General features: G+C 44.2%; 1 protein-coding gene and 1 non-coding gene across 6 annotated transcripts in view; both read right to left on the bottom strand.

Moving 5' to 3' along the window:
• Positions 1-22744, bottom strand: part of ATG16L1 (autophagy related 16 like 1) — a 39367-nt gene that overhangs the window by 10016 nt on the left and 6607 nt on the right. Inside the window, exons 3-13 of one of the 5 annotated variants that reach the window (XM_077869275.1) lie at positions 20707-20812; positions 19842-19915; positions 18504-18755; positions 14115-14180; positions 11526-11612; positions 10829-10885; positions 10562-10609; positions 9817-9919; positions 6801-6906; positions 2364-2434; positions 1603-1674 (exon numbers count right to left, since the gene is read on the bottom strand). In XM_077869275.1, coding sequence (XP_077725401.1) covers positions 1603-1674; positions 2364-2434; positions 6801-6906; positions 9817-9919; positions 10562-10609; positions 10829-10885; positions 11526-11612; positions 14115-14180; positions 18504-18755; positions 19842-19915; positions 20707-20812 — 1042 coding nt within the window. The remainder of the gene's footprint in view (positions 1-1602; positions 1675-2363; positions 2435-6800; positions 6907-9816; positions 9920-10561; positions 10610-10828; positions 10886-11525; positions 11613-14114; positions 14181-18503; positions 18756-19841; positions 19916-20706; positions 20813-22744) is intronic. The other 4 variants (XM_077869277.1, XM_077869276.1, XM_077869279.1 and 1 more) reach the window with 4 other exon arrangements.
• LOC144296628 (small Cajal body-specific RNA 6) lies at positions 8798-9071 on the bottom strand. The gene has a single exon (XR_013363655.1).

Below are 22744 nucleotides of genomic sequence, written 5' to 3'. Positions count from 1 at the left end.
CTCTTCAGAGCAGGCAGTTCTGCTGTACCTGTCTCTAGAGGCACTAGAATAATCCGGGTCAAACAGAGAAAAGCAAGGGGCTCAGTTCCCATTCTCATCTCATCTGGTAGCTCTGGGACCTTAGGCAATTCTGTGGGCTTATCTGAGCCTCAGTTTCCCCATATACCTATCTCATCTTGTTCCCCTGGGGATGAAAACGCAGGAGGGTGCAAACAATACCTCAGTACTAGGTTTGACACATGATAGTCACTCAGGAAGAGTCCTTCTTCCTTTAGGCAAACTAATGACTGCACAAATGTTTAACCCTGTCCTAGGTGTCCAGTAAGTGATCGATGGTTAACAGAGTACAGCACAGCCTACAATGGCTTATAATGCTGCCATGACAATGGGCTAGGCCATGTTGGCGATGCAGAAGTAAAGGGCTGCAACTGAAAACCTGTTCAAGCGTCAGAATAGACGTGACTACTGCTTCAGCAGAGGGGCAGCTCTGCCCACCGGGGCCCAGTGCTCCATCTCTGTTCCTCCATTCAGACAAGAACACAGAGAGGCTCTTTGGCTTTCACACAGGAATGTACTTTTTGTCAGCTTCAAGTCCCAGACTTTGCATGTGTAGTCCTGGATCCTCTTTCAACTCAGAATTAAGGGTCACCATCACCTGTGAGGTATCGAATCCTAATTCTAGCATCTAATACTGGTGATTTTCCCTACAGCTCCTTCAAGAAAATGGAGAGCCTAAATGATAGGTTAACCACGCATTTCTAAAGATTCTTCTAGCTGCATCCCAGTATCATCCAATCAGACCTCTGGCAACTACTTAATGGACCATTCACCATTCTGCTGCAGCTCCCCACCTCTCTGTAGTTTTACCTTGAAGTTCATGTGAAGTTCATAACCTTGCATCAAACTTTTTTCTTCTCAAAAAGCTCAGCCTCCCTCTTACCTTTCAACAGGCCTTTCTTTCCTTTATGAGCTCACATGAAAATTGCTTCGGGCTTAGGAGAAAACATTGTCTCCAAATTAAGCTATTTGTTTTTCATTAGAACAAAAGTGCAATAACCATGAAGTTTTGGTCTTTGTTGTGGAAGCCGAGTGACTTCTTCGCCAACTCTGGGTTCACAGGCAAATTCCTCCACATGACCCTGACCTTCCCCTCCCACCTGCTCCCAGCTTGTATCTGAGCTGTGTTTATCACTATCCTAAGTGCACCTACATGTACTCCTATGTCCTACTTTCAGCTCTACTCTGGGAGCTCATCACTAGCTCTGGAGCCTGTAACAAACACAACTTCTACAGCAGTGCTGGGATCACTGAAGCTCTGCCAAAACGGATACCTGCCTCAAGTATCTAGTTCTTAGGAACAGGAATACCCTGAGGCTTTCATGCAAAATTTGATGGCTTCCTAATGCAAATATTCTGCAACTGAATCTTGGACAAAGGAAGAAAATTTTCCCAAGGGAGAAAGAGAAGGGCAGGTGGGAATCAAGTATGATTTTCAGGAAAACACAGCCATCCTAATGAATCAATCCGCCATTTCCTACATTTTGTGCCTTGAGAACCTAAGGAAGTTTGGAGATTATACTAATTTTCTTAAGTGGGTCTTACCCGTAACCGATAATCATCCACAGTCCAGATTCGACTTGCAAAATCATTTGAAGCTGCTAAGAGGTAAGATCCCTATGGGAATAAGGGGGAAGAAAATTTTAGACAAAGTAGAGGATTTCAGTCCACACGATACAAATTCCCCAAGAATCAAGTCCAGAAACAGGTTTATTAGATGCTCAAAAGCTACACATCTGATGTGAATACCAACTGTTACCCCAATATTCTGTGAACCCACCAGCTGTGGTAAATCCACACTTGCTCTATCCTGCCATCCCGCTAGAATGCTGCACACCCTCCAGCTCAAACTGGTCCTCTCGAGTTCACTAGCCATGCCTTAACCCCGTTCGGTAACATCAGATATCAATTCTCTACACTCTCCAAGCTGCAGAACCCAGAGGTACCGACTGTCCCCTCCCTCAACCTCCCAAAACTACTCTCCCTGAGACCCCCCCGTCTCTGATGCACCCAGCTAGACCCCTTCCCCTCTACCTGCACTGCCGGGGCTTCAGCTGTGGACTTCGGGAAGTCTGCAGAGGCACTGACTGGCCAGGGCACCCCAGACCTGCCTCCCCCACCCAGTCTTCAATAGTCACAGCCAGCACAGAACTTATAATCTATCTGCATCCTGATCTAACACTGATTTAACTTAAGATAGAAAACAGCAGGGAAACTGAGTAACTTTAAATTTCAAAAACCGGATGTCTTAAATGGTTTCTAAACACCTCTGAGCACAACCATTTCTGAGGACACGGGATACTTACAGCACTGTCAAATTCGATGCTCGTAATTCCCGCATTACTGCCAGACAGGGAACCCTTGAACTCACATTTATCTGGATGAAAAGAAGACAGAGGAAAGGAAAGTAAAGCCAACACCTATGTTACAACGGGGCACCTGAAACCCAGAAGTCAATCAGAGACAGCATCTAAGAGCAGGGGGACAAATGCAGTGGTGAGGCAAGAATACACAGCTGGCCAGCTGTAAGAGCCACCAGTGTGTCTGTGGATACAGGGCCCAGCGCTTTGCATGTGCTACGCTGTTCTTTCCTAGAAATGTAGTCAATTCCCTTTACAAAGAAAGACATGTCAGTCAATCCATTTAGAGACTGAATTTTAGTTCTGCTCTTTTTCAGTAAAAATGTCTAATTCAGATAAATACATCTTTGGGTTTGATCAATATTTATGTTAATTTAACAATCACTTCTATAGAACCTGACCACTCAATTTTTCAGAATCCATGTGGTAATTCTCATTAGGGTCTGAAAAGAAATATTTTTTTAAATTTTTATTTATTATTTATGATAGTCACAGAGAGAGAGAGAGAGAGAGAGAGGGAGGGAGAGAGAGAGAGGCAGAGACATAGGCAGAGGGAGAAGCAGGCTCCATGCAGCGGGAGCCCGATGTGGGATTCGATCCCGGGTCTCCAGGATTGCGCCCTGGGCCAAAGGCAGGCGCTAAACCGCTGCGCCACCCAGGGATCCCTGAAAAGAAATTTAAAAAAATTATGTGTAGGGAAGCATGGGTGGTGTGATCTTGGGGTCTGAGATTGAGTTCTGCATCAGGCTCCCTGCAGGAAGCCTGCTTCTCCCTCTGCCTATGTCTCTGCCTTTCACGAATAAATAAAATTAAAAAAAAAAAAAAAAAAAAGTGCAATTGGCTAGTTCTTAGAATGCCAGTAAAGCTAGTTTGGAGTTTCTGGAATTTGCCTGTACACTTAATCTGTCTCTGGGAACCTAAGCTTCTGGCAATCTAACTGGATGCCAGTGCTTCCCTCTCCCTAGCCTCCCTCACCAACAGACCCAGCCACGGGCTCCTGGTCCTATTCTCAGACAGCTCTGGCCACCCACGTGGGAACTTTAATGATGCAGGCACAAAGTGACAAGAGTACAAGTCTCAAGATGATGTGATCAAGCCCCCCCAATTAAAGGGTAGCTTAAGAATGACAAACTTGGAAAACAATTAATCATTTATTTTTTTATTTTTATTTTATTTTTTTAATGATAGTCATACAGAGAGAGAGAGAGAGAGACACAGGCAGAGGGAGAAGCAGGCTCCATGCACCGGGAGCCCGACATGGGACTCGATCCCGGGTCTCCAGGATCGTGCCCCGGGCCAAAGGCAGGCGCCAAACTGCTGCGCCACCCAGGGATCCCAACAATTAATCATTTAAATCAAAATCATAAAAGGGGATGGAGTGCCTGGATGTCTCAGTAGGATGAGAATCCGACTCTTGATTTCTTTCAGGTCATGATCTCAGGGTCTTGAGATCAAGCCTCATGTCAGTCTCTGTGCTCAGAGCAGAGTCTGCTGGAGATTTTCTTTCTCCCTCTTTCTCTAAAATAAATAAATCTTATAAAAGAAACTTATATAAAAGGGGAGCACAAAATAGAAGACATTTTAAAGAAAAGTCTTTAGAGATGCCTGAGTGGGTCAGCGGTTTAGCACCTGCCTTTGGTCCAGGGCTGATCCTGGAGTTCCAGGATGGAGTCCCACATCGGGCTCCCAGCATGGAGCCTGCTTCTCCCTCTGCCTATGTCTCTGCCTCTCTGTGTGTCTTTCATAAATAAATAAATAAAATCTTAAACAGAAAAAAAAAAAAAAAGAACACTCTTTACTCTTAATACTTCTCTGGTAATAAATAATAGGAACACTGGTTTGGAAATGTCAAATATATTTATCATCAGGATTATTAAACTGGTTGATGAAGCCTACTTTCTGAATTTATTTGCAAGATATCTATATAGCACATTTAAAGTCTCTTCTTGGATACTAATTTTCATGAGATTTTTCAAAAGTAGGAAAACGCCAATATACACTACTTAAGGTCTTTAAGTAAGATCTTTACAAAAATATTACTGTAAATGCTAAGAAATATCACTTTGGCTTATGCCCAAGATATTGGTCTATTTCTCTGGCGTTAACACAGTGGCAAAATGTAAGTCAACATCTCAATGGAGCTTCTGCAAAATTTTGATAGAATAACCAAGGATAAGCATGTCTACTGGGCAGAAAGTGCCATTCTTCTGATACTTTAAAAGGGTAAAAAATGGGATCCTCAAACTATTTCATAAAAGGCCTTTTGGACTTAGTCTTTTCCAAGATTCAGTAAATATTAGCCAAGGAGAAAAAAGCCTGCTGACTGAATAAGCGATTTGCAGAAGAAATGCCCTATAATTATGCCATAACTGAGATTTGCTCCCCAAAACCATAAAGAGTGCTGCCAAACATTTTATGTTATTTCTGTAGACCCAGTAAAAACTTTTCATTTTATTTTTTATTTATTTGTTTATTTTTATTTTTATTTATTTATGATAGTCACACAGAGACAGAGAGAGAGAGAGGCAGAGACACAGGCAGAGGGAGAAGCAGGCTCCATGCACCGGGAGCCCGACGTGGGATTCGATCCCGGGTCTCCAGGATCGCGCCCTGGGCCAAAGGCAGGCACCAAACCGCTGTGCCATCCAGGGATCCCTATTTTATTTTTAAAATATTATTTATTTATTTATTCATGAGAGACACAGAGAGAGAGAGAGAGAGAGAAGCAGAGACAGAGGCAGAGAGAGAAGCAGGCTCCATGAAGGAAGCCCGACGTGGGACTCGATCCCAGAACTCCAGGGTTTCGCCCTGAGCTGAAGGCAGGCGATCAACTGCTGAGCCTCCCAGGCGTCCTGAAACTTTTCATTTTATTGATACAAAATACACTCTGGCACAAATTATGCCAATATTAATTTCCATTTACTTCCTTTGACAACAGCAAAAACATAACTATTACTAAAGGTTGGTTCTAGTTTTCTTACAGATGCTTTTACTGACAAGGAAGTAAAAAGTATTTCTAGGGTTATTTTTATTTAATCATAAGACCTAATCGAAACAGATGACCTGCTTAGATTTAAAAAAACCAGATCTCAAAAAAAAAAAAAAAAAAAAAAACCTCACAAAAACAGATCTCATAAAACTTATTACAATATAGCTTTATTATTATCACAGTTTTCAAAATTAGCATTCATGAAACTTTTTTGGGTAAGATGGCACAAATTTTCACGGGCTTCAACTAGCTGTAACCGCCAGGGATTTAATTATGGAGTCACTTTCCAGACAAAAAAAAAAAAAGAAAAAGGCTAGGGCAGACAAATTTGGTGCTTTATTGATAATCTATTATATATAACCAAACGGATCAATAGACTGTTCTTGCTCTAAACACACCAAAAGTGGCCACCCACATACTTCTTCAGCTGCTCTATAGCCCAGCGGAGGCCACAGTGGGAAGAGCAGGCTCTCCAGTCAGAAGATCCAGCTCAGGGCCTAGCTAATCAGTTACTGGCCATGTAAATCAACTATACAAATCAAGTAGTGTCTCTGAGTTTTCATGTTTTCGTCTTGTCAAGTAGGTGAGATACCTACCTTCAAACTGCACAGGGTTGGGGCAAGATCACGGGAAATAACACAGACAAGGGCCTATTGGATCTTCTTGTTGGACAGGGAGCATGTATGTGCTACGGGGAGTATGTATGTGCTATAACTAGAGTGTTGACAAAGCGGTTCTTATTAAAATTTTCAGTCTTATTCCTCAACCTTCCTTTATTAAAAAAATATGAGACTCAACTAAATCTCAAAATGCTGAAATTGAGCTATCCCCAGCCTCAGAATTCTAAGACATGATTAAGTCCCATTTCCTGTTTTAATGCCATCCCATTTGAGTACTCTGAAGCCACTTCTGAAATAAGGTATAGTCAAAGAGACAAGGTCTTGATGATAAGCTGCTTGTTAATAAATACATTCTTCCTGGGAGATATACCTCTTTTTATTCTCAAGCTTAGATATGACCTCAATCTTTTTCCCCAGGCCAAGGCCACTGGTATTATTAAATGTGCACACCTCAGCTCAATGTTTAGTTTAATTCTAAAGTCCCCGACTTTAAGATTTTTTAATTTTCCTTAAAACCTATATTATCTTGGATGATGTTCTGATTATATCTGAGAAAACATGAACACTAACGAATCCATAACTTAACAGTATTTTCTAGTCACTACTTAAAAACTCAGAGCAAATATCCACTCAGCTGTGGCAACTGAGATGGTGATAATGCTTTGGTCAGATAACTACTGACACAAAATATTGGATATTCTGAGAAGGTGCCAGAAGGCAAGGTCACCCAGATGTCACCAAAACAGCCTCCTTCTTTGCACTCAGGGGTCTTACCTCCAAACACTTCCCAAAGCTTAACTCTCCGATCCATGCCTCCTGTGGCCAGCAGCCGGGAGCCGGGGCTGAACTGCACAGCGTTGACTTCCCCATCATGAGCATCCTGCAAGACAAGTATCCTGCTTCAACCCAATCCCTGTCATTCCAAGGGGAAAGAGCCCAATACAAATGAACACTATGGATGCCTAACCAAAGGTGCTGGACAGTCATCCATAAATAAAGGGGATCTGCTCATAAAATAACTTGGATTCCTAGCCCAGGGTCTCCTAAGATTGTTACCATTTTATTCATATAGTTACAGTTCCATCTATTTTAGTGCAACCTTCTTAGAAAGTAGTCAAAATCTGTGTAGACTGCCTATAGTCTGTCTTTGCATTAATTTTCTTAATAAAAATGAAGTTTCAATCTATCGTCTACTATGATCTTATAGCTTAAAAGTAAGCCTCTGATTAACCATCTTTCTTTTGGTTCAGATTATGTTAATGCTACATGCTAAACTACCTAGTCAAAGTACAGCATGGCTTCTAATGATAGAGAAAGGCTTTACAGCTTTCCTAAAGGTGAGCATATCCTCATATGGAATCCTAATATGAGCAGCTGCTAGTCCTTCTGCTACATATCAGTGTCACAGTGGGATTCTATTCTGTTCTGGAAATAACAGGGCACCAGTGTATTCTAGGCAGGGTGACTTCTGCCAAGTTTCTTATTAACTTTCTGAAGCCTCAGCTTGCTCATCTACAGGAAAGGTCTTCCACCAAGTTGTGTGGCCTAGGACTAACTCCCTGATTGTGGGGAGTAGGTCTTCGATAAAGTAAGGGTCACTCTGGGAGAATTTAATTCTTCACAGGGAGGAGTGACTTGCTGACTTAGTCAGTTAAGCATCTGCCTTCTGCTCAGGTCCTGATCCCAGGGTCCTGGGATCCAGCCCCCTATCAGGCTTTCTGCTCAGTGAGGAGCCTGCTTCTCCCTCTTCCTTTGCCCCCCCACCCTCTCCAAAATAAATAAATCTTAAAAAAGAAAAAGAAAAAGAAAAAGAAAAAGAAAAAGAAAAAGAAAAAGAAAAAGAGGGACGCCTGAGTGGCTCAATGGTTGAGTGTCTGCCTTTGGCTCAGGACAAGATCCCAGAGTCCCAGGATTGAGTCCCACATCGGGCTCCCTGCATGGAGCCTGCTTCTCCCTCTGCCTGTGTCTCTGCCTCTCTCTCTGTATCTCTCATGAATAAATAAATAAAATCTTTAAAAAAAGAAAAAGAAAAAGATTACAGATGCTGAAATCTTTATGGGTGAACTACAACGTCTGGGATTTGCTCTAAATTGTTCTAGCAAAAGTCTGTGGGGCAGAGAGAATAGAACTGGCACCTGTGGCTAACTGGAACTACCTGACAGGATGATGGGACCTGGAAGTTCTCCCTACTCATAACGATGTTTGAAAATTTCCATAATATGGGATGCCTGGGTGGCTCAGTGTTTGGGCGTCTGCCTTTGGAGTCCCGGGATCGAGTCCCACATCGGGCTCCTCGCAGGGAGCCTCCTTCTCCCTCTGCCTGTGTTTCTGCCTATCTCTGTGTCTCTCATGAATAAATAAAATCTTTATTAAAAAAACGAAAAAACTTTCCATAATAAAAAAGAAAAAAGACTGCGAAATGTGGATTACAAATATCAGATCATTAAACAGGTCATCAACCACTTGCCTAAAACATCATTTTGAGAAGACAAAACCTGTCACATTCGCTTGGGCCTGAAAAAGACACTTGAAATATGCTGGCAAATTGAATTTAAATAAAATATAAATAAATAAATAAAAAGAAATACCATCAAAATCACACTTATTAATGGACAGGGATATAAACATCACTTTATTTTGCTTGGTGGTGTGATCCTGCTGCAGCCCTCAGGTCCCACTGCTGCAAAGCTGTCTGACAAGTGGCCAACCTTTTTGACCCCGTGTGATTCCCTTCTTTTTCTTTTTTCTCCATGCTATCTTTCTACTTAGGAGGTCTCAGATTGAAAACTTGAGATCATGCACCATCACACCCCTGCTGCCACTCTTTGACCTCCTGCAGAGCTGGTTCTGTCGGATATTTGTCAGCCATGAACCGCACACTCACAGGAACACAGGCTGACACAGGATCCAGGTTATCAGCTGCTCCATTACCCCATGCACAGGACTTAAATGTGCCGGGAGAAAACAATGGGCTGCTGGGAGCTGAGGGCAGAAGGGGGCTGTGACATTAAGTGCAATCAGACCTTTTACCAATCATCACTGACCTCCATAAGGTGCCCAGTCCAACTCCTCATCCGGAGGGAGACTCTCTTTATGACATACAAGGTGGCTGAATCACTCAGCCAGTTCACTGTGTGGAAATCTCTATTTGATTCCTCCTTAGGCCTGGTTTCCCCCATAAGGAGTCCTCCTCTCCCCTGAAAGCTGACTATTCTAACTCACCCCATGTAATCCACGAGGCAGCCCAGCTAGCTCGGCTCTGCTCTGCTGCTCCATCTCCCCTAGACACCCACCTGCCAGCCTCAAGTCAGGTAGCCCACATTTCCCCAGGCTGGTTCCATTTCTGCTCACTCACCCCAGCTGAGACCTGCTTATTCTCTTCTACAAGCACCCAGCTCTGAACACCAGCCGACAGCTCTGGCATCACAGTGACTTCTGCCCAGGACTATCTCCTACTTCCAACCTTGCACTCCTAATGACAGGAAGTCACACAGATATGGACAGGAATTACTGTAACTTCTCACCAACCCTAGTTACTTCTCTCTTGTCCTGCCTCTCATGCTACTGATTCTCTTCCAGTCAGTCTTATATTACAGAAAATGGTTATAACAGATTCTGTCCCCTCAAGCTGAGCGAAATCCCTTCTATCAGACACAGTCAACAGGTATAAAACTTGCTTTGCTCTAAATAAAATAGTAGAAAGCTAGCTGCCATAGAGAATGGCTCCTTGAACCATCCGGCTCCGCTACCATACAAAGCTTGGTGGGATGTGGGGTTCAACCATACTTACAAAGATACACATCGCTGTTGTAGGCACTCTCACTTCTTTACTAGAACCAGGATGAGTATCCACATTATCCTGGGGAACTGGAAAGGAAGAGACAGAGCGCCTCCTAAGAAGTAACATAAAGGAAAATATTAGGATTGCACAAGGCTTCCTGTCTGCCACATACCCAGAGGGATTCAAAGATGACTTCTGACAGTAGCTTCTTCTCCCTCTTAGACTCTTCAAACCACAGAACAAATCACCCGATCAGAAGCATCCTCAACTCAAACGACACCCAGAGACGTATCCAGCACATACCTGTACTTTCCTGCTTGTTAACCTATAGACTCCAAAACCCAACACTGAAAAAACAATCCCACACAACTGCTTCCCCAGTCAATAAAATGCTGCAAAACGTTCTCAACATAATATAACTACCTGCTCCAAGGGAGCATGTTTGCATTTTGATAAGACTACGTCAAGGTGCCTTTTATGCCTAGTTACGATCATCCTCAGCATACAGTGTGGTCAAGGCGGCGTCGAACACATGCCAGAAGAGAGAAAGGAGAGCGTGACTGCTGTGCAGAGTTCAACCTAACTGCCCGCTCAAGAGGCTGACAGCACTCTGAAAAACATGCACAGCGGCTTGGGTGGTACATGCACATCCAATGATGGGGTGAAGAGAGGGAGGGTGGTGTGAAGCGATGATCAGCACAATTATCAAGGAGCCACGCTCACATGCCGAGCCAAGAGAAGGTAATATTTTCACCTGGCAGCATCAGAAGAGTGATGTCCCAAAAGGGGAGACTCGGACAGACTTAAAAGGTAAGGCCAGATCAGCACGCAGCAAGATTAAGAGAAAGAAAATGGAGGTAAAAGGAAGAAGCTAAGTGAGAAAGCTGAAGTCAAAGCATCTGTATACTCGGCGCTACGGGAATTTTGGTGTACGTTTCAAAAAACGGTGATAAATCATATATAATACTTATGAATATTCACACACATATTAACAAGGAAAGGTGAAGGTTTTCTAACCTACCCAAAGATATTAGTGATAGAATCCAGAAGGCCTCCAGCAGGCTGCGAGAGTCGCTTACTAAAGAGGAGGGGAGGATAGGTTTAAACCTTAGAAACATTTTGCCCAAATAATTCATCAATAAATACAGTTCACAAAAATAGGTACCTGGGAGTATGTTTCCCAATGAGTCCCCAAACCCCAGCCGAGAAACCCCTGAGAGGAGCAAACTACCAGAAAACAGGGGGAAGGCAGGAGGGAGGACCCAGCTTCAAAGACATGAGGTTTCCTCACGTTACATTAACTGTCCATTCGGTCAACCTGACCTAACAGAGTCTGGTTGTTAATACCCAATCCCCAACCTGTCAGTTCTATTTTAGCGAAGAGGAAAAACATCCTGGAACTCGAGTACAAAATAAACAGCATGATCTAAATAATCATCCCAACAAGGTGTAACTGTCCATCTTGTGGGAAGCCACTACACTTTCTTCCGCCTCACCTCACAGTTGGTGGCAGCACTAAGGGACAGCTTGCCTCCCACTGAGAGGTGACCAGAGGAAGACAGGGACATTCAGGAGCCCACAATCTCCATGGTTGTGCAGGAGGGGCCGGGTGCTCCAGTGAGGGGCCTGGCTGCATCGGGCTGCTCTAGCCATGGCCACCAATGTGCTATCAGACCATGGCTTGAGCTCTCCTTTCCTGGCCCACCCCGTCCACTTACGTGGCTGCTCTGCTGATGGCTCGCACAGGAGACGTCTCCTCAGCGTGATCAGAGGTTTCGTCCACAATGACTTCAATGTCATCATCCCTGGAAAGAAGGGCAAGAGGCCGAGTCTTTGATTCTGCTAACCAGTAGCTGTGTGGTGAGTCTGTTCCACAAATGTCAGCACCATCTCCTAATCACAAAGAGCCTCTGCAACTTGGCTGTGACAGAGATGGTCAAGGGTTCTCTGGAGAAACAGGCTGTGCTCTGAACAATACTAAAAGAAATATTTAACCTGTTGACATCAAATCCAGAATGCCAGCTGAAAATAACTTTAAAAGCGATCTTTTGATCCTCTGAAGTGTGAACACAGCTCTCACTTGGAAAGCAAGGAAATAATGATTTATTAAGTTTATAACTACATATCCAGCGCCAAGGCAGATTTCTTTCCTTCAGAGGTCTGGTTCATAGCTGAAAGGCTCCTGCACACAAACAAGCAGACTACAGAAACGGTTCCCACGAGAAAGGCTGAGCGGCAGAAGACCGCTGGACAGCTACGCAGTCAAGAAAACAACAGGGCAGGGAGGGGATCCAGGTGAGTAAGAGAAGGGATTGCTGGAAGAGCAATGAAGTCAATGGTTGCATTAACATTGGCTTTAAACACCACTTTATTTTATTTTATTTTAATTTATTTTTATCCATAGAGACACAGCTAGAGAGAGAGGCAGAGACACAGGCAGAGGGAGAAGCAGGCACCATGCAGGGAGCCCGATGTGGGACTCGATCCCGGGTCTCCAGGATCACGCTCCGGGCTGCAGGCGGCGCTAAACTGCTGCGCCACCGGGGCTGCCCTAAACACCATTTTAATAATAAAAACAGGAAAGCAAAATCTAAATGCTATTCATTTCTGACTCTGGGTTTTTTGTTTAGGTTTAAACACTTGGTGCTTCTGACATTTGGGGAATCCATCATGCTTCATGTGAAATAATCAGGCCACAGAAATGCCCTGTTGTTTACCCGCCTTACTCCGTCCCAGATACAAAGTACCTCTGGAATTCTCCTCTCTGCCTTTTCCTGGTTGAGGGGAAGGCAAGAAATTATTTTGGCCTTAATGACCTCCTACCAAGTTGCAATCTTCACAGATAAGTAAAATAATAAAACATAACCAACCCAAGACTAATGTTTGGACTTAGAACCTGAAAGTAATATTTTTCCGTGATTATCTGGATTATGTAAATATATACTTAACTTATCAAGCAAGTTAAACCAAGTCCAAGTAAATCTGTTTTCCCTGGCTACTGATTTTAGGATTCCATGCAACTGAGCCCAGTCTAAGTCAGGATGCAGGGAAGAACAAAGGCAGGCTTGAAGAAAGAGAACAAGGCTGGCCTTTCTTTTCTTCGTGGTTTTGGTTTGAGGGAGCACTTATGTTCGCACAAGGGCGACAACAGAGCAGCAGAGATAGCAAGAGTAGCCAACACGAGTTCAGCCTATGTAAATATTTTCAGAACGCTACAGGCATGAAGACACTCAGAACTGTGCAAAAGCCCAGGGCCACAGGAAAATACCAGAACGTGGCAACTGGTTATCACAGCCCTTCAAAGATAGAAGTGTCCTTTGCCCCCAGAAACTCCACTCTTGTGGAAGCACAGAGATTCAGAACAGGCCTTTACAGCCAGACACTCCTAGGTTAGGTTCACTCGGCCCCTTTCTATGAGATCTTGGGCAGCACCCAGTCACCTGTTTATGCTGCGATTGGGAGGCAGACAAATGAAGCTTTTGTAAACTATCATTTCCAGGTCAATCATTTATTTACTTTGTAGTGTCAGGAAAATACATCTGGGATTTATTTTTCACATCTTGGAGTACAGAAGAAGTGTACATATTCTAAATCAAAGCATAGCCTTAGTATGAAAACCTTTCTTTTCTTATAAATTAAAACTTTGTCTGGTGGATGACTCCTAACTGAACTAAAACCAGCCACCTCTGTTTATAAGGAAGGAAACATTTTAAAACCCAGTAACTCACAATTCTAATACTATATTCTGTAATATTTTTCAGTGGAAAAGGAACACGTCATGAACTAGAAGCAAAGGGAATTCAGCCATTAAAACATCCACCACTCTTAACACAAAACCTCAGATCTTGGGGAAGGCCCTCCACCCCAGTTCCAGATCATGGAACATTCCTAACAGATTCAATCCCTTTTGCTCCAAGAGACTGTCATTTTCACTTAGGCTTCAAAGGTTTGCCCATACCTCCAATCAAAGTTACACATAAGAACTGAGAGCAAGAGAAAGAATCCCAGCCCAGCGATACACTGCAGGAGGCCCAACAAGGGGTAGAAAGCAGATCAAAGTGTCAAGAGGAAAGCAGCAATAAAGCCATTCACTCAGGGTGCAGAACTCACACTCACAGCCGATGAGGAGCATAAATGGGAACAAACTTCTGGGAGGGAACCAGTGTGTTTAGTGGCTCCCTTAAATCTTTTAGCTTCCTTTCTACAATCTATAAAATGGTTTTACAGAAATAAAAATGTTATAAAGCCATTTTAAAAGAGCAAATCAAATTACTAAGAGCAGTTCTGATCGGAATAGCTCTACTTACTGTTCAACGGGTAGAGGTTCCTTTGCTGCTTCTGCAAGCTCTTTCTGCAGCCGGGCTTGCCGTCTCCTATTGAGAAAAGCCCACTAGTTACGTCTGCTTAAAGAAAGCATGGCGTTTCGGCCCTCAGTAAGCTACTAGTTCTCTAACACATCTGAATATTCAGTGCATTTAAAATAACTGCCCTGGGCAAAGATACCAAAGTCCCAAACCCACACCAGTAACATCAGTAAGGAACCCTGTTATAAAGGATTTCGGAGCAAAGCCCAGAAGAGGGATTATGTCATTAGAGAAAGCAGTGAACTAGCAAGGGAGAAGCCTGCTCATTGTGTGACCCTGGGCCTCTCAGGACAGAAAGGCACGTCAGGTTTATCCAGGGTTAGTCACGGTCAAGAGTTGGCTTTCTGCAGCAAATAGTCTAATACCAACATATCAAGAGCACAAATAGTAACAGTTAAGATTTACCTGGAATTTAGTTGTGCCTAACTTGGTATTATTTCTAGGTTTTAGCTCATTTAATCCTTGTTATGATGCTTTAAGTACCATTTTACAAATAAGGAAACTGAAGTCTGACATTCTTGAAACTGTCAAAATACACATGGCTTCACCTACCAGGGCTGGAAAGACACGTCTCTTGGCTGTGAATAAAATTTCTTTTTAAGATTTATGTATTTATTTTAGAGAGAGTAGAGGAAAGAGCAAATGGAGAGGGAGTGAAAGAATCCTCAAGCAGACTCCCTACTGAGTACAGAGCCTCACATGGGGCTCCATACCAGGATCCAGAGATCATGACCTGAGCCAAAATCAAGAGTCGATGGCTCTGGACAAATTTTAATGTGGCCAAACAGTCAAGTCCACTATTTCCCCTTCTCAGAACAAATTTTGTCTCTCTTCAAGTTCTAAATTCTGGATCTCCCTAATTTCTAACCTTGGCCTCATTTTCTTTTCCATGGCAATTTCATCTCTGTGGTTTCATCCTGTATGTGGAGAACCCCAATCTGGAATTCTGCTATTAAGCTCCAGTCAAGAATTCTGCTGGAATTTTTGGTTAAGCTTCTACCACGGTGTTAATTTTCAAAACAGGGGGGGAGTCCTCTAGGTGGCATATCTGAGTCATGGGAAGGGATGAAGTTGTAGCTTATACTTTTAGCTTTATTATTATTTTTTAAGATTTTAATTATTTATTAGAGAAAGAGAAAGAGAAGGAGCACACAAGTGGGAGGAGGGGCAGAGGGAGAGGGGGAATCTCAAGCAGACTCCCTGCTGAGCACGAAACCTGACGCAGGGCTCCATCTCACAACCCTGAGATCACGACCTGAGCTGAAATCAAGAGTTGGACGCTTAACCGACTGAGCCACCCAGGTTCCACTATACTGTTAATTTTCTATCTGGAAGATGAAAACTAAGTTCTACAGGACAAATGACAAAATTTAATGATTTTTTTTTTAGCTGGAATAAATGACCTATGAACTAACTACCTGTGAGGGAAAACCAGAACGTGCGGCTTGTTACACCCCTCTATTGGAAAGGCACCTGCTGCAAACAAGGGATGAAGGACAGACCTGCAACAAGCACCTGCAGCCCCTCCTTCATCACAATAGCTGAAAAGAAACCTCAAATATTCCCTGAGTGTGTCTACACAGCAGCCACTGTGACCATGAGAACAGATCAGAGCCTAGTGAGGGAGGCAGACCACAAACAGCTACTTCAAAACATGACACGTATCATGCTATCATTCAGGTAAACAAAGACTGCTAGACCACCTAACCTAGGGATTGGCACAAGGAGGGAACGCTCCTAAAGGACTGAGTAAAGAAACCTGGGCCCCACCTGTGCAACCAGATAATACACCCAAGGTAAATACCTAGGAAAACATTCCAAAGTAAGGAATGAGAGCAGACATGGAATATGCCTCCCATGCCATTTCCTGTAGGAAGTGTGCATCATTCTCCTGTCTACCCTGAGGACCAAGGACCCTTCCTTAGCTTAACCACATGCCTGCAGCTTCTCCCTTGGCAGGTGTTTAACACGCTGCACTATGACTTCCAGTGTCCCTGCTGAGTTCACTCCAGGGCACAGGCCAAGTTGTTTTACTTAAACATGAGGGGCGCCTGGCTGGCTCAGTCGGTAGACTGTGTGACTCTCGATCTTGGGGTTGTGAGTCTGAGCCCGATATTGGGTGTAGAGATTGCTTAAAAACAAAATCTTAAAAAAAAAAAAAAGAAAAGAAAAGAAAAGAAAAGAAACAAGACAGAGTAAGAAAGGACAGCTCATTCTTTTAATATAAAAGAAACTTGGGATCCCTGGGTGGCGCAGCGGTTTGGCGCCTGCCTTTGGCCCAGGGCGCGATCCTGGAGACCCGGGATCGAATCCCACATCGGGCTCCCGGTGCATGGAGCCTGCTTCTCCCTCTGCCTATGTCTCTGCCTCTCTCTCTCTCTCTCTGTGTGACTATCATAAATAATAAATAAAAAATTAAAATAAATAAATAAATAAAAGAAACTTAAGAAAGTTAGAAAAAACAGGGAAGTATGAGAAAACAAAAGCCAGTCTCACCACGCACTATTACTGACAATTCCTTTTAATCTTTTGAATTCATTTAAATTTTGAATTGTGTCCTATGAAAAGACTTCCTATCCTATTTTGAGTTACATTAATTTTATGCATTTTCTCACGTCACTAGTATTCCTAAACTGTGTACTTTCAGAGGATTTTGTAAAACTGCACCATATGAAAATACCATGACTTATTTCTCCCATGAGGAAGATACTGCTGCTTATTTTATACTACAGTGAGTAAGGACCAATTCTTAGTATTTGATTAGGATGAAGTCCAACAAGTGGTAACATGTTTCAGGTCCTGTCCAGGGGCCCTGCAGGAGGTGGTGGGACAGGCTTCCCACAAACAACATGACGGTGCTTTCCCCCTGGCCCAGATGTACTGACGACGTGCACTCTTGCTCACACGAGCCAACTGTGCTTCACACCCGCCTGAGGACCTTAGGATATTTGAGGACAATCGTACATGCTCGTTGGCTGTTTGTGTTAAGAAATCTGAAAACTGTATACAGTCCTCTTTTTATTTCTATTGGTTTTAGGGTTTAGAAAGTCCTCACACTATTTAGAAATTTTTCATAAAATAAAAAGCAGATAATCACGTTTTTTACTTCTACTTTATGTTTTCGGTTTTTATACAGATTCTGAATGAAGTCTACTTGAATATATCATTTGGTAGGATTAGCACTCATTGTTACCTAAGACTCTTTCCTACTTTCATTCTTTTAGATTAACTGCAATAATCTTTTCAAATTCTAGACTACGGACACAGGGCTTTAAAATCCTACTCTGCTGACCACTTACTATTAGTTCTCTCAGTAGATTTTCTTAGGCTTTCTAGGTGGATGAGCATGAATCCCTGCCCCTTCTAGTGGCCTTGCATTCTGTGTCCTCTTTGGTTGGATGGCCAAAACATCAGTCTGAGTTCGAGACAGTGAGCCCCTCCTTTTCCCATTCGTGGTTTTGATATGTGTGTTAGACTCTTTGTGGGAGTGTTCAAAACACGTTTCCCTCCACCAGGACTGACTCCAGGTGTGTGAGGTGGAAGGTGTCTGTGTTAAGCACACTATCAGCCGTTGGTTGCAGACAGATATTTTTATTAAAAGCTTTTGTTCCAAGTTTAAGGGTTTTTATCAGGATTGGGAACTGAGTCTGAGCAAATGGCATTTTTGTGGTATACTCAAGTGTTTCTATAGTTTATCACCTAAGGTGATAGATTTAATTGATTTCCAGATACACCATCTTTTAATTCCTGGGATAAATTCTAGTAGGTCTGCAGTGAATTAAAAAAAAAAAAAAAAAAAAAAAAAAAAAAGGCTCCAGAATGCCTGAGAGGCTCAGTTGGTTAAGCACCCAACTTTTGATTTCGGCTCAGGTCATGATCTCAAGAGTTGTGAGATGGAGCCTCACTGGGTGCAGAACCTGAGATTTTTCTCTCCCCTCACCTGCTCCTGCCATCTGCCATCTGCCCCTAATACATGCATATGCTCTCAAAAAAAAAAAAAAAAAAAAAAGACCAATCTTTTTCTAATTCTGATTTATCTTATATTGCTCAAGAAATAGCTTTTCTCCTTGAAACAACTGAAAGAATTCACTGGCAAAAATTGTACGGGCCAAAGCCCTTTTGGAAGGTAATCCTCCACTCTCAGCTATAAGTGTTCTTATAAACGCAAATCTCTTCTACATGCACCACTGTGATTTTTTATTTTATTAGCGTGTTCTGGCTGGCTCATCCCATCCCCCCTCATCAGAGCTGCCAGCTTGTTTTTACCTTTACAGAGAACCAGGCTCTACTTTACCAAAAATGGAAATCGCTAACTGTGGACTGATGTCTCACCTTGAATCCTTTTCATTCTCTGCATTTAAGCGATTGGCTTCCTGGGCTTTCTCAGCCATCCACCGGGTGACCAGCTCCTGATTCTCTTCAGTAGTTTTCCTCAATTTCTCCTCCAAAGCAGTAAACGTGATCTGCAGAGCATCATATTCATCCTTCAGGGTCTGGTTGGCCCTTTCGAGGTCTTGAAGCTTACTGCGTAGTTCTTGGCACTCCGTCTCCAGGTCAGAGATCGTCTGCAAGCATTCTGCAATTCTGAAAGTAGGATGTGGAGAACAGGAATGGGGCCGCTCCAGAGTCCCGTGAGGGAGCTGGAGTACCTGGCCAGGTGAAGCTCTGTGAGTGTGGGCCCCCAACAATAACCTCACCCATGACACCAGATGCCACGTAGGACTCTTTACGTTTACAAAGATCTCACTTAGCCAAGACCAGCTCTGGTGGTTTATAGGACAAGCCCATCAGAAGAGGAACTACTGGGGATCCCTGGGTGGCTCAGCAGTTTAACGCCTGCCTTTGGCCCGGGGCGTGATCCTGGAGTCCCGGGATCAAGTCCCACATCGGGCTCCCGGCATGGAGCCTGCTTCTCCCTCTGCCTGTCTCTGCACAGCCCCCCATCATGAATAAGTAAATGAAATCTTTAAAAAAAAAAAAAAGAAGAGGAACTACTTAGGGTGAAATTCACCTAGGTGATCAATGACTAGAAAAGTAGGATTTGAAGAGGGAACTTTTGATGCCTAAAGAGTAGTAAGAGGGGCTTAAAAGGAGGCTAGAAAATCTGCACATTCCATCGGTTCTATCACTCCATGAACAACGATGTCTTTCTAAGCCTCTAAAGATCCCTGTCTACAAAGTGAGGGAAAAAGGCATAGATGAAACCCAGACTCCCCTCCAGCTCAAAGGTCCTAGGATTTGGAATTCCAGGCTTCTCCCCCGATCAAGAATTATCCTGCCCACAAACTCATCCCTGTTCCCAGGGGCCACACTCACATGCCCTGGCCCCATCATCATAGAAGATGCCAGCTCTCCTATGCAGTGGCCACAGGGAGAGCCATGAATGCTTTGCGGATCCTCACAGGGGTCAAGGGTATTTCCCAGGGGCATGCTGTGAACCTGGAAGACTGAGGGCCCCCTCCTTGCCTTTGCCATCCTTAAAGCAAAAAAAAAAAAAAAAAAAAAAATTCCTAGGCTGCATGTGCACAGAAATGGCACTCTTGAGGAGTCCCGTGTGGTAACCATTTGCCGGCAATCACCACGGGCCCCGCCCACAAGAGTAGAGTTAACAAAAAGTGCAACCCCATGACCAGCCCCCAGGGAGGTATCGCAGGTATCGTCTCTACTCACTTTGCTTCATTCATCTGCATCTCCCTGTCTTTCTGCTGCATTTGGTTATTCAGGTCAATCACCAATTGAGCTAACTGAGGGAAGGAAAGAGTACTTCTGTCAGAGACATTTCAGGACCTCAGTTGGAAACTAAACAACAGGGGGCTCTTTTATTTTTAAGGGGAAAAAGGGTGCCCTATAGGATAGGGCCAAGACACCAGGAAGAAACGAGCTCAGTGGCAGCAAGGAGGACCGATGGGGATGCTCATGGGAACGTGTGCTCTTCCCTGCTCAGGCAAGGAGGAGAAGTGCTACAGGTCACTGCCAGGTTCCTGCTGAGGACCCGTCCGAACCCTTACCCTAGCCACCTTTCACATTCTCTAGCTGATAAAGTGACCAATTCAGCTGCACTGATGATAAACTGCATTTTTTTCATAATTTGCCATCAAATCGCCACCCAGGATGATCACAGCCCAGGACTTTTTCATTCTTCCTAATGAATTTTTCAGAAATTGCAGGGTTCATTTTCAAATGCTTTAGGAAGGTATCAGTGACACCAGCCTGGAACAAGCAGCAGGCTCCTTTCCTTCGAAGCTTCTTCACTTGCACCTTTCATGCCACCTGGGAGGGTGACAACCAACAGGTACCTTAGCAGCTTGCCCTCCTGCTGATGGGAAAGCCCTCAGCTCTCCCAATGGTGCATTCCCAGGGAGAAGGCGGTGTCACATGTAGCCAGGATGGCTGCACATTCTAGTGTAAGCACCTGCCCACCTGTGTCCCTCCTACCTACCCCCTACCCTACCCCATGGGACCTGTGCAGAGCAAAGGGCAGGTAGCAGAAGGCAGGTGGGGGCGGGGGAGTGGCGGTGGTGGTAGCTCTCAGTACCTCCCCGCGCTTCTTGTGTAGTTCAGTCAGTTCTTCCTGGTGTCTGATCCTCAGCTGGGCCATTTCCTGTAGCTGACCGTCATTCCATGCGCCATCGTGTCCAGGACTAAGTCCCCAGACCAGGCAGAGGAAGAGAATATGCAAAAAAGAAAGGAAAGGGGGAAAAAAAATCAGACCCCAAACCTCTTCAGTTGGGCAGGGAAACAGTAACTTCAGATTTGGAACCTGTATGTGACAACACAGCCAACAGAGCAGTTTCTCCAGGCTGATGCGTTCTATGCCACTACAAACCTTAAGTAGAAAGCAGGAAATGTGAGAAACATGGTAGAACAGACCAACCACAACTCAAAGCGCAGGTTATATAAGGAACAAAGCATGGGATCTAGATGAAGTTTAGGTAAACGTGGAGGAGACAAGGTCCAGTCATTCAACAAATGTTTGACAGCCAACTATGAGCCAGGCGCTGACCTTGGACCTGGGGAGAAGACAGTGAACACAAAGCTTTGCTCTCATGTGGCTGATAGACAGTTAACAGCAGACAGATGATGACTACAGTGAACACAAAGCTTTGCTCTCATGTAGCTGATAAACAGTTAACAGCAGATAGATGATGACTAAGTAAATAGATGAGGTCCAGTGGACAGACGTGCCATGAAGAGAAACTAAGCAGGGTGAGGAAGGGGACGGAGCAAGAGGGGTCCTGGTCTGTGCAGAGCATTCAAACAAGGCTTCTCTGAGAGAAGGACATCACTGCAGGAAGCCACGTGGTACCTGGGAGCTGGGCCCTCGTGCACAGAGGGAACATCAAGTGTCAGAAAGGCCTGGAGAGGGCAGCACAGCTGATACCCTCGGGAGAAAGTATGAGTGGAGCTCCACGTGCAGGAGGGTAGAGAAGATGGTCAGGGAAGAGGTGGGGAGACCATGCAGAGCCTCCCAGGCTCCTCTAGGGACTGTGGCTTTTACGAGGCATGACTAGAAGCCACCATAGTGTTGTGAGCAGAGGAATAAGTTAAGTTTTAAAAGGATTGCTATGGTTGCTGGGTGGAGAGCAGACTGCATTGGGGTGGGGTGGGGGGTGCAGGGGGTTGAGACAGGAGCCCAGTTACAGTCCAGCTTAGATGAAGGTGCTAGCAGTAGAGGCAGTGAGATGTGGTCAGATCCATCCTGAAGAGAGAGCCCACAGGATTTGTCTTTGAGTTGCTGTGGAATCTGAGACAAAGATAAGAACGTGGACTCCAAAGCTTTGGGCCTGAACAACTGATAAAATGCAGGTGCCACCTAGAGATGGGAAGGACTAGGGGGAGGAGCAGGTTTGGGAAGAGGCCTGAAGAGTGCAGTGTGGACACCAGAGGGGGTGTGTGGAGAGGAAACACGTCAAGTATGGAGTCTAAGCCAGAGGTGGACAAGCAGAAGCTGTCAGCAAACGGATGTGAAGCCACCAGAGTGAGTTCAGACACCCTCAAGATTCAATATAGTTTGGGAGATTTCCGAGGGGTTTGCATCCTAGGTCAGAAACAGCAGGTGACTGAACTGTGGTTTTTCAGTTCGGGACTGGATGAGAACCATCAGATGAAAGACATTTAAACCACTACCCAGGGGAAGCACAAGGCAGAGATGAGGAAGATGCTGGAAAAGTAGGACACCAGCACCCATAGGGAGAGGGAAGAACAGCCTTTTCCACGTGCCTTTCTCAGGCTATAAAAAACAAGAGGGGAAAGGGAGCAGCGTGACACTCCCTCCTTACTTCACCCTTGAGATCTCAAGGTATTTTTATGATATGTTCTAAGCACATCCTAATACCTCATCCTTTGAGGCAACCTAATACTTACCCAATCTTCACGCATGAAACAGAAGCCAAGAGATTAGAAAATGGAACACACTGTACAAGAAGCCATCCTAAATTAGGCAGAAGAACTAGAAATTACTTTCATGAAATCCTCTTATATTAATGCAAAGCACAGTGAAATATGCAAATGTAAAACTAGTCCCTTCCTCTAAAGAGCCATCATCAGGTCACTCACTACATGCCTGGTGGTGG

Source organism: Canis aureus, chromosome 24 (assembly GCF_053574225.1).
Source record: "Canis aureus isolate CA01 chromosome 24, VMU_Caureus_v.1.0, whole genome shotgun sequence".
In the NCBI taxonomy this organism is placed as follows: domain Eukaryota; kingdom Metazoa; phylum Chordata; class Mammalia; order Carnivora; family Canidae; genus Canis; species Canis aureus.
Note: the sequence above shows the minus strand (reverse complement) of the source record. Positions and strands in the feature narration are given on the sequence as shown.